This window comes from Lynx rufus, unplaced genomic scaffold, assembly GCF_022079265.1.
Source record: "Lynx rufus isolate CCGP_SWC_20201006 ecotype Redwood Valley unplaced genomic scaffold, mLynRuf1.p SCAF_5, whole genome shotgun sequence".
Lineage (NCBI taxonomy): Eukaryota > Metazoa > Chordata > Mammalia > Carnivora > Felidae > Lynx > Lynx rufus.
Window position 1 is genome coordinate 6,593,668 of NW_025814867.1, and position 11,673 is coordinate 6,605,340.

Genomic DNA, 11,673 nt, shown 5'->3' on the forward strand with positions numbered 1-11,673 from the left:
CACCTCCTGGGCTGAGGAAACTGCAGGGAGATGGCCCAGCAAGGAGTCTCGAAAATCCCCCAGAAGCCCCCAGGAGAGTGCCCTTCAGCTGCCCGTGTGGCGTGCGGAAGAGGAGCAGCGCGGCCACCCCGTATCGACTGTTCGTGGGATCGGGCGGTCTCAGGACCAGGCTGAGATCACATTCACAGCACGGCCGGAGGCTGCTGTTTTATCCCAGACTGAGCCGAACGGCCCCAGGATCGGCCCTGTTTTCATCCGGGGCCCCGGCGATTGTCTCCACTGAATAAAACCGAGGGGGACAGGGAGAGACAAAAATAAAGGCTGGGTGTGATGACACGGGCGTCATGTTTGTTCCCACACGGGCTCTGCAGGTGTTTGCGACGAGGGGTATGAAGTACCAGAGTGGGGACAAGTGATGGTCAGGGAAGGCTCCCAGAGGAGGTGACGTTAGGACGAGGCCTAAGGGCTGAGTGGAGAGGAGGCCAGGGTTCTGGGTGGAGGGAACCAGAAGCTGGCAAGGCCGTGAGGGGGAAGAGCCTGGGTCCCTGGGGGTTGGGGAGAGAGGACGTCACGGAAGTTGGCGGGGGCCGGGGGCCGGCCGCGGCTTGCCTGGGCCCTGAGGCAACAGGAAGCCAGCGAAGGGTTTTATCCTGGAGGGAATGATCTTGGATTAAAACACTCTGGTAGTTGAGCGTTTGGGAATAGACAAGGACGGAGGGGGGGAGGCCCCTGAGGAGCTGCCCTGGTTTCAACCCCGGCAGCGGCCAGTGCAGGACACGGAGAAGGCACTGCCGACGGGGCGTGGAAGAGACTGCAGTCGAAGATGGCATCTGTGGGGCTCCGGATGAAACAGAAGAGCCCAGGTTGGACGGTTGGGCTTGAAGGCTTTGCGGATGTCCCAGGAGGCAGCCGGATATGCCGGCCTGGGGCTCAGTGGAGAAAACTGGGCTCCAGATGAAGACAGGACTCAAAGCTTGGCCGGGGTTGGGGCAGAGGGGGTTTCCTGCCCTCTTCCTGCAAGTGGGCCCAGGGCCTAACGCCCTCGGTCATTCAGGCGGATGCTGGAGGCCGTGCCCCCAAGGGAGGCGAACCCAGAGACCGGAGGAGAGCCGGGAGGGGCTGGCGCCACAGAAGGCCCGGGAAGAGCAGGGGCTGCTGTCTGCTGAGTTAGGTGCTGTGGAGGGGACCCGCAAGATGGGACAGAGACCCAGGCACAAGGAGGCCTCCGCTGGCCGCAGATCGCATTTGGTAGGGTGCAGGGGCAGTGGTGAGGAGCCAGGGGGAGGTGTCCTGGGTCCAAGCCTGGCTTGACACAAAGACCATCTGGCTGTTCTCCGTGACCTCCCTCTTCCCGACCCTTCCCATCGTGGGAGCACCAAATCCCGGCCCTGCTTCTCTGCAGTGCCCCAGACTGGGGGTCCTGGAAGGCAGGACCGGGGTGGCCCCACTTTTCCTGGACCGGCCACTCTGCCAGCTGTTTTCCCGGGAAAGCAACGGGAAGTCCCGCGTGATTCTCGGGATCTCATCCCGTCCCCCCTGTACCGCCACCGCTGTGCCGGGTTGCCATCCTCATCAAAACACAAGAACAGAGCCCAGGCCAGGTCATGTAAGCCATTTATTGGTTTGTTTTAAAAATATGTATCTTATTTATACACGGAGTTTGGTGAGAAGTGCTCGATTAGCTCAGACAACAGCTGGCACTTGACGCTCCCTCCTCTTCCTACCCTCCTCTCCCCTCCTGCTGGTCATCGTGCAGTTCTGGAAAAAAAAAAAAAAAAAAAAAAAAGAGAGAGAGAGAGCCACGCTAAAAGCTAAGGAGTCGGGCCTAGCTCACCCTGCCTCGGCCACAGCCCGGGCACCTGTCTCAGGGCTCCCGGGCCGTCCGCAGACACATGAAACCACAGCCCCTTCCGGCCAGCTGGGCGGCCAGCCGGCCTGCCTCCAAACCCGCATTCCTGCCCTGCAGTGGGCACTGAGTGCCGGGGAGGGGCACACGCCACTCGGAGCCCGGAGCAAAGCACAGGGAGCTACGAAAATAAGGTTTCCACTCGGAGAAGTATGCCTGGGACGGTCAAACCACGTCCCACACTGGACTCAAGGGGAACACGGGAGAAGAGAAGTCCCTCGGGTGGGTGGGGTGGGGGCTGGGGTCGCCACCAAGGGAACTCGGGGCGACAAAAAGAAACGTAATACTTGACTCGCCGGCAATGCCCCCTCAGCACTGCCACGAGCTCACAATCGTCCAGCCCTCCGACGGCTCGGCGAGGTAGGTTAGGGGCAGCGGGCTTCCGGCTTCCCGGGCTGCCCCGCGAGGCGGGCGGCGGCTCTGCTGGGGAGCTGGGATCGCTCCGCCAGCCAACACTGTCACTCGCGGGGTGACAGGTCTCTGCGTTAAAAGATTTGCATATGCTAAATAGGATTGTCAGCAGCTGAAGAGGCCCCCGGGGGGAATTGGACTAGAAAAAGTATTTTTCCCTGAAGAGGCCTTCTCACAAGACCCGTGGACGGCCTGGACCCTGCCCCGGACTGTCCCGCGGGCGGGTGCCACCAGGACCCCAGGCTGAGCGAGAGGGGCTGGTCCGGGGCCACGCCGCTTTCTTCCCCAAGGAAGCCCCCAGTCCAGGCTCCTCCCAGGGCAGGGAACAGTTTGACCACCCCGAGGCTCCTTCCTTCCCGGCACAGGGCCCGTGATGCCCTCCCTGCTCCATGTGGAGCGTCGCTGGGCACCGCGCAGGAGATCCCCCCCTCCCCACACCCGCACACAAGGCGAGAGGCGGAAAGGTCTGGAAAGAGAGCCCTGGCCCTGACAACAGATTCCCTTCTTCACACGGCTGAAGCCTGTTCTTCTCAGCCCTCACGGTGCCGGGCTCAGACTTCTCTTCCCGGCCTGTGGGGCAGGGCCTGCCGGGTTTGGGAGCTGGGATAAGCTGGGGGCCAGGCTGTGCGTGGGGCTGGTTCCCTTGTGCCCTTCACCTTAACGTTAATACTCTTGCAGAAGACCGGGCCCTCCTGGGAAGAAAAGGCAACATCAGTGCCCAGGACCGGCCCTGAGACCCGGGCCATTCCCTCCTGGAAGCTTTTCCGTTTCGTAGACGTGACCCCAGTATGGCCTGCATGAAAACACGGGCGGCAAACAGGACCCTGGGGACCACGGAAGGCCAGAGTGAGCCCCCGCTGACAAGAACCCCTCTGCCTGACACGTGCCTGAGGGGAGCCGGGGCCACACGTGGCCCGTGTCTGGCCTCTGTGCGTGGACTGCGTGCACGCGCGCGTGTGAGGCAAGGGGGTCGGCCCTCCTGGCACCACAGCCCCAGCAGCAGGGGACACCCCTTCTGGGTTTCACTTTTGCTTTGAGAACAGACCTCCAGCAGCTCCACAGACACTCCCGTTTGGAGTGAAGAAAAGGCAGAGTGAATTACTGCCCACGTCCGTGGAAAAAACGTTAGTTCTTTGCCCGAGTAAAAAAATATCAAATATAATAAATTTATGAAAGCCCATTCACGACACGTACAGTCTCAGCTTTGTACTTCGCCTCAGCAGCTGGGACAGCGCTGCCTCGCAGAGCGCCGGGGTGTTGCCTGGCCGGACCCGGCCACCGGCGCGTGCCCCGTCTGGTCGGCCCGGCCAACGGCCTCTGGCCGGCGGCGTGGCGGCCACAGAAAGGACTCCGCCTCGTCGATCCGTGGGGCCGAGGCCCGTCTCCCACGCCGGAGCCCGAAGCAAGGAGGGCCCGGGGGGGGGGGGGGTGCTGGCTCGTGGCCGCCTCCCGGCGCGTCCTGGCCGGCTGGGGTGCGGCTCACACGATAGACTCGCGGTCCCGGTCTGGGGAGGCGGGGAAGTCGGCGAGGTCCTCGCTGCGGCTGCAGTCGGACACCCTCACCTGGGGGTTATCGCTGGTGGCCCTGGTGACGCTGTCATAGGAGGGTGGAGAGGACGCGGAGGACGTGGAGGGCGGGCCGCGGCGCCGGGAGAAGTTCTCGTTCATCACGTGGGCGATGAGGCCCCCTTGCTCGGGGGCGTCCTCTTCGGAGAGGCCGCTGCTGCCTGCCTGCTGGCGGAAGAGGAAGGAGGCGTGCTTCATGGAGCGCTGCAGCAGGTGCCTCCGGAAGGCCCGCTGGATGACGGTGGCCGACACCTCCTCGTGCTTGCGCCGCAGCGTGGTGGTGATGGGCTCGTAGGAGATCTTGGACGGGTTGGCCGCCATGAACTTCTCCTCCATCTGGATCTTCAGGGCGTCCATCTCCCCGGACTCACCCAGAACCCTCTTGGTGAAGGCGAAGAGGATGTCCATGCAGTGGATACGGTCCCCGCTCACCATGGGCAGGTCCATGTTGATGAGGCTTATCTGGTTGGGCTTGGCGATGCGCAGCGGCTCAGACAAGGCATCGGCGAAGTCGGACAGGGCCGAGTACTCGATGAACTGGGTGGCCTCCGGGTCGAACTTCTCCCAGATCTCATAGAACATGTCGAAGTCGTCCTCGCTCAGGGGCTCAGTGCTCTCCTCCGTGGCCACACTGAAGTTCTCCAGGATGATGGCGATGTACATGTTGACCACGATGAGGAAGGAGATGATGATGTAGGTGGTGAAGAAGAGGATGCCCACGGCCGGGCTCCCACAGTTCCCCCGGGAGCCGTTGCTGTTGGGCAGATTGGGGTCGCAGTAGGGGGGCCCTGTGTTGAGGATGGGGCTGAGGAGGCCGTCCCAGCCGGCCGACGTGGTGATCTGGAAGAGGCACAGCATGCTGTTGGCGAAGGTCTGGAAGTTGAACATGTCGTCGATGCCGGCCTCCCACTTGACGTAGGCGAAGTTGGCCATGCCGAAGATGGAGTAGATGAACATGACGAGGAAGAGCAGCAGCCCTATGTTGAAGAGGGCGGGCAGGGACATCATGAGGGCAAAGAGCAGCGTGCGGATCCCCTTGGCCCCTCGGATCAGCCTGAGGATGCGGCCGATTCGGGCCAGGCGGATGACTCGGAATAGCGTTGGGGAGAAGAAGTACTTCTGGATGATGTCTGAGAGCACAGTGCCTACGGGAAACAACAGAGACCATGGCCACCCATGCACGTCTGTCCTGCCTGTAGCCCCACATCACTGGAGGGGGTCTCCGTACAGCCAGGAGCTAAGGAGAAGAGGCCACTTCAGGAGGACTGGGTTGAGCGGGGCAAGCAAGGACCCTGCGTCCCCCCACCTCTCTCGGTCTTTCATTCTCATCTCTGATGCAGGAAAGGAGGACCCAAAGTACCACATCCTTTGCAAAGTGCCTTCCCAGACCTCTCGCCCCTTAGTCTTCTGGGACTACCTGCACAGCAGAGCTGGACGGGGCCCATGTTCTAGATCTTGGGTTGTGAGGTCTGAAGGGACTTGCTCAGCATCTGGGTGGCCTAGCATGGACCAGAGCTCAGGCTTTTCAGCTTCTCATTACTCAAAGTGTGGTCCGAGGGCCAGCAGCCCTGGGATCTCCCGAGAGCTTATCACAAATGTGGGATCTCAGCTCCACCTCCAGACCCACTGCGTTTTCATAAGCCCAGACGATTCACGGGCACATTGGAGGGCAAGAAGCACCGGCCCAGAAGTCAGGGTTCTCCCCCACGCCACACCTGTCACAACTCAGCCTCTCTGAGATAGCTTCTGTCACCCTCCCAACCCTGCTCGCATCCAGGGCTTCCCACCCCTGGGTCTCTATTGACTAACCCTGGGTTTGGAGTTTGAAGAGGCAGGGATATAAGTTATAGGAGAAAGAGTGAAATACACTTGCTTTGTATTGGCCCACATGACCTTTCCAGATTCCTCACGTAATGTCACTGGCTGACACGTGTCCTGTTTACTGTCAAGAAGGCACTGGGCTGAGCATTTTATATCCATCCATTTAGGCCTTCCGGGCACCCTAGGGGGGAGTAAGCTGATACTATAATCCTCATTTTCCAGAAGAGGAAACTGAGAAGTGAGGTAACTTACCCATGTTGTCACCTAGTCAGCGAGACGCTGGGACTCGACTCAGACACCCTGGCTCCAAGTCGACCTGTTAACCAAGCCTCTGCAGTATGGCCAAGGACCAGGACCGGTAGTGTTCCCTGAAGCCTCTGAGAGTGTCCCTCATCGGCCCCCTTGCTGCGGCTGACATCCTGCATTCTCTAAAGCTTTTCTCTAGTCCCACCAGGCGTGCTCACCCTCACTCTTGCCTGGGACCTACCAGAGTATTTCCTCACTCTACTTCCAGCTTCTAGCCATCCTCTGTCACTGCGGCTATGACAGCCCCTGCCTTAGCCCCTGTGTTTCCCTCTGAGTTCACCAAAGGCAAAAGCTGTACGTGGCAGAAAGAGGAAAGTCGGCCACCTCATGGCAGAATTGCACGGTGGAGGGGTCAAGAGTTTGGGCTCTGAGCCCGAACGATGAAGAGACAAAAAAAAATTGGGACTTAATCAAAATGAAAAACTCTGTGCTTCAAGAGACGATGACCAAGAAAGTGACAAGACAACCCACGGAATGGGAGGCAGTATTTGCAAATCGTGTATCGGGCGAGGGACCGGTATCCAGAATACGTAAAGAACTCTCGCAACTCCACGATAAAAACATAAATAAGCCAATTAAAAAATGAGCGAAGGATGTGCATAGATGCTTCTCCAAGACATCTCTCGTGTTACATACCAAGACAGACACACCACAGAAAATGACCAATGAGCACATGAAAAGATGTTCAGCGTCATTAGTCATTAGGGAAGTGTGAACCCAAACCTCAACGTGGTTATCACTTCGTGCCCACCAAGGTGACTATAGTAAGAAACTGAAGACGACAACAAGTGTTGGCGAGGGTGTGGATGGAGTATCTGGAACCATTATACATCGATGATGGGATACTTTGGAAAACAGCTTGGCAGTCTCTCAAAATTTTAGATGAGTGGTTTCCAGGGGCTGGGGGGGACGGAAAATGGGGAGTGACTGCTGAAAGGGTATGGAGTTCTTTTTGGTGGTGAGGGCAGTTGCCTAAAAGGTATGGCGGTGATGGTTGCACAACTCTGTGAATATACTAAAAACGACTACATCTACTTTAAAGGGTAAATCTTACGGTATGTGAATTGTGTAGCTCGATACAATTGTGCTGGTTATGAACCAGGAAAAGGACCCTCACCAGAAAACATGACCGTGCTGGTGCCTTAATCGGGGACTTTCAGCCTCCAGGACTGTGAGAAATAAATTTCTGTCGTTTCTGAGTTAGCCAGTCTGGTGTTTGGTTAGAGCAGCCCAAACAGACTAAGTGTGAATCCTCTCTCTTCCGTTCCCAGTTGCCTGATATCCTCGTCTCAACGCTGACTTTATAAGGCGGAATGCACGAGGTGAGTGATGTCTGAAGGAGCCTGGCCCACAATGTGGTGACTAGACTCTAGAATTTTCCATCTCCAGGGATAACTTCTACCCTAGAGGGCCACCTGCTCCCATCCCTGGAGACTCACCTCACCCTGAGTAAGCCCCTTCTTCCTTCAACCTAGGCTGCAGGCTTTCCCTCGGGAGGGCCTTTCTCTCCTTCCCAGACTCATTCTTGAAGCTCTCACAGAGAGCAGAAAGCTGTGTTCCAGGGTCCCATGGAGTGGCGGGGCATGAGGGGCTGCCGGCTTCTCTGCCAGAATGGCTCCCCTGGACTGAGTAGGCCTTCCCAGACAAGTTCTCTGTGGCTGTGTGTGTATGTGTGTGTGGTAGGGAGAGGTGAGGAATGCAGAGAAAAGAACGAAGAAGACTAGTATGCTTGGCATTAAGTACAGACCCGGGACTGGAGGAAAGGCCAACTTGCATACCCACCCACGATGGAGAGGATGACAACCACGAAGTCGAAGATGTTCCAGCTGTTGGTGAAATAATAGTGACGCAGGGCAGCCATCTTGATGATACACTCGCCTGTGAAGATGGCTACGAAGAGCAGGTTGATCTTGGCCAAGATGTTGACCTTCTCGGGGCTCTGGTCATCTGTCTCCACCATCATGGTCACCATGTTCAAGCAGATAAGGAACATGATGGTGACATCGAAGGCTTGCTTGGTCACAATGTCAAACAGGAAGCCCTGGTACTTGTTCTGAAGGGAGGGGGAAAGGATGGGCTCAGCAGGGGCCTCAGATGGGCTAGTAGGCCCCCCGTTGCCGCCCCTCTGCCCAGACCTTCCACCCTCCTACTGTACCCTCCGCTGAGGCCGACACCCCAGCCAGACTGTCAGGGTGAGGGGAGGAGTCAGGAAACGGAAACAGCCGGTCTCTCCTGCTTCCAGGCCCGGCCCTCAGGCCCCCTCTTCTCTGAGGTCTTCCCCATCCTTCAGGAAGGGATTTCTCCTACCCTGAGCTTCCTTAGAACACGCACTGTGCTTCTCTTTTTGTTTGTACCGATGGCTCAAGGTCAGGTTTAAAGTTCAATCTGGAAATTGGATCGGCCCTCAGGTTAACAAATTTTCTCCACTCTATGAAATTGATTTTTTTTTAGCTGTTTATTTATTTTGAGAGGGAGAGGGAGACGGAGAGGGAGAAGGAGAGAGAGAGAGAGAGAGAGAGAGAGAGAGAGAGAGAGAGAATGCCCAGCCGTCTCTACACTGTCAGCACAGAGCCCAACACAGGGCTCAACCTCACAAACTGAGATCATGACCTGAGCCCAAATCAAGAGTTGATGTTTAACTGACTGGGCCTCCCAGGTGCCCCTGGAATTGATTTTATTTATTCCATTAACTATATTTGTATGTCTTTAATTGTTAGCCACCTCCGATTATTTGGGGGAAAAACAGAAGATTACAAATAAGTGAACACAGGGATGCCTATGTGGCTCAGTGGGTTAAGCATCTGAGTTCAGCTCAGGTCATGATCTCACGGTTCATGAGTTCAAGCCCCACGTCGGGCTCTGTGCTGACAGCTCAGAGTCTGGAGCCTGCTTCGGATTCTGTGTCTCCCTCTCTCTCTCTGCCTCTCCCCCACTCACGCTCTGTCTTCCTCTCTCTCAAAAATAAACAAACATTTAAAAAAAAAAATAAGTGAACACACACACACACACACACACACACACAGCTAACCTAGAATAAAGCATGGTGAAAGGGTAGGAATTAGGTAAAATCGATGAGATGGATTTCAAAACTGGGCCTGTCACTTCCTAGCTAGTGATTTGGGTTGTGTCACCTAATTACTTTGAACACTGTCCTCCACCCCCTTCTCTAGAGAGGGGCTTCGTCAGTCAGCCCACGTGCCAGGGGACTCTGGGCCACGTCTGTCCCACTCAGGGGTTGCCAGGAAGAGGCTGTGAATGCGGGTGGGTGTGCAGAGGCCGTCCTGCTCTCCCTGGGGAAGGCTGCACTCCGGCAGGGGGGGAGGGGGCGCTCGGAGGCAGAGGGACTCCCGTGGGAGGGAGTGCTCCTGGTTGTAACAGTCCTCCCAGGCCTTCCTCACTTTCTCCAGCAGTCTGAGGCCTCCGTGTGGTCAGAGGCCTGACAGAGCCCCTCCGTCCCTGGGCTGACCGAGGGCCCTGGGCTAGGCTGAGAGACTGTGAAGAGGCCTTGATAGCTGGTCCTGGGGAGGGGGGCTTCCCAGGCCCCCTCAGCACATCCTCCCCACTCCTGCTGAATCGGGAACTGGCTCACCAGGGGCCGAGGGATGGGCTTCTGGGGCTTCTTGGAGCCCAGCTTCTTCATGGCATTATAGTACTTCTTCTGCTCCTCTGTCATGAAGATGTCCTGGCCCCCTAAGTGCAGAGAGACAGGCACCAGACTCATTTTGGGGTTCCTAGGGGCTCCGGCATGGGGGGCATAGGGATCCTGCCTCCTTGATGAGGGTGCCTCGGTCGGCCTCCTCCTCACTTCCTCTCCTGCTGGAGAAAAGTATGTTGCTGGAGATTCGCCAGAGATTCCTCCCCAAATCTGCTTTTCCAGGGTCCCTGTCTCCCTTCACTTTGAGGGCTCTCTGGCTTTGGGAGATGCAAATCCACTCCCCATCTCCCCCCTCCCCCCACCGGCCCAGCTCAGCCACCCGGAGGTTCTGTCTGTCTACTTGGTCTGCCCACAACCCAATCATGGCCTGACCCGGGGCCACTGTCCCCCTTTCCCACCTTCCTGATCCTGGTGAACAGTCCCATCAGCCCAGCGCCTCTCAGGAGCCTCACCTGTCGGGTAGACTAGGGCAGGCCTGGGGCCCCTCCTTCCACTCCAACAGACTGGGCCTGCTACCTCATGGACGCCCCTCTCCCACCCACTCCAGCAGCAGCAGGAAAAGGACCATCTGCAGCAGGAAGGCCACACGGGGCCGGGGCCCAGAACGGCTCCTCAGTGCCCCGGCCCCCAGCCCGGCCCTGCCAGCCCACAGGGAGCAGGCGCTCTACGTATCTTTTTCTTTTGTTGGTTGAAGTTGTCAATGATGACACCGATGAAAAGGTTCAGGGTGAAGAAAGACCCGAAGATGATAAAAATGACGAAGTAGATGTACATGTAGAGGTTGTATTCCCATTGGGGCTGCTCTTCAAACTAAGGGGGAGAAATCAGACAGGGGGATCAGACAGGCGGGAATGGGGGAGGGCCAGCTGGAGGTGTCCCCTCCACGGGTGAGAGGGTGTGTCCACAGGAAGGTCACCAGCACGGGGCTGTGTGTCTGTGTGTGCATGCGCGTGCAGAGCAGGGCCGGGGTGGGTGGGGAAGGGGTTCAGTTGGGTGACGGCTCAGGGCTGACGCGGTGGTGCCGTCTGGCTTCCACCCTGGGCCGTCGGGAGGTTCGAGTCTGTTCAGCACCCCCAGTCTTCACTGAACTATCAGTGTGACTGGGTGGGGTGCAAAGACACAGAAGAAACTTGGTCTGCATGTCTATTCCTTCTACCCTGTCTCTCCTGGGGCAAGACTAAGAATCAAGCAAATGACAGTGAATTTCATTTGAAAGATATTTGCGGATTTGGGGCTCCTTGGGAGACCATGCAACTCTGCCCCAGGGCCAGGCCTGGGCGTTCCAGACAGGCTCGACTGCAGGCTGACATGAGACATCTGGCCTGTATGGGGTGGGCTTATGCGTGTGGACACGGATTCCCTAGCGGCCAAGCATCCGGGAGACTCAGGTGCCTGACTTGGTGGGAGAGGCCAGCGTGGTTACCTACCCCCCTGGAGTCCACAGCCGCATACATAATGTCCATCCAGCCTTTAAATGTTGCCTGGAAGGAAAAGACAAGAAAATCACTTAACTTCCATCTATTGAGGTACTCAGGGCTCCTATCTGGACAGATGAGGCCAGGGACTATCCTCCTATGAGAAGCTAGCATCCCGCCCCAGCGCCGACCTGGCCCCCTTTGCCGTGTCCCTCAGAGGACCACGTGGCTTCTGCTCCAGGGCCTTTCAGGAAGGTCCTGAAACATCTCAACGTCCCCTCGTACCTACGGGGGTCCTCTTGCCATGGGTGTGTTGGCGAATGGCTAACAAATGGCTTTCCAGAAGCAAACAAAGCCCTGATTGTTGTGTTCGCCAATCTCTCGGTGTAAACACTCCCCCCACGGCCAATTTCAAGTTATCAACGTCTCCTTACTGAACACAGACTTGGGAAGAGACCCACAGGAGCCTAGCATTACAGTATTTCCACTGTACAGCTATAGCTCATGTAAATAACCTCAAGAGCATAGAGAGTAATAGGCAGTAATGGTGAATTTTGAGTTTTTAAATTTATTTTAAGTGATCTCTACACCCA

The 11,673-nt window shown here is 57.3% G+C and overlaps 1 protein-coding gene across 1 annotated transcript in view; it reads right to left on the reverse strand.

Annotated features, from left to right (window-relative positions):
• Positions 1 to 1,754: 1,754 nt before the first annotated feature.
• SCN5A (sodium voltage-gated channel alpha subunit 5) overlaps positions 1,755 to 11,673 on the reverse strand; it is a 94,806-nt gene continuing 84,887 nt past the window's right edge. The window contains exons 24-28 of the mRNA XM_047099820.1: positions 11,093 to 11,146; positions 10,338 to 10,475; positions 9,600 to 9,704; positions 7,793 to 8,063; positions 1,755 to 5,028 (exon numbers count right to left, since the gene is read on the reverse strand). Coding sequence (XP_046955776.1) covers positions 3,797 to 5,028; positions 7,793 to 8,063; positions 9,600 to 9,704; positions 10,338 to 10,475; positions 11,093 to 11,146 — 1,800 coding nt within the window. The 3' untranslated portion in view covers positions 1,755 to 3,796. The remainder of the gene's footprint in view (positions 5,029 to 7,792; positions 8,064 to 9,599; positions 9,705 to 10,337; positions 10,476 to 11,092; positions 11,147 to 11,673) is intronic.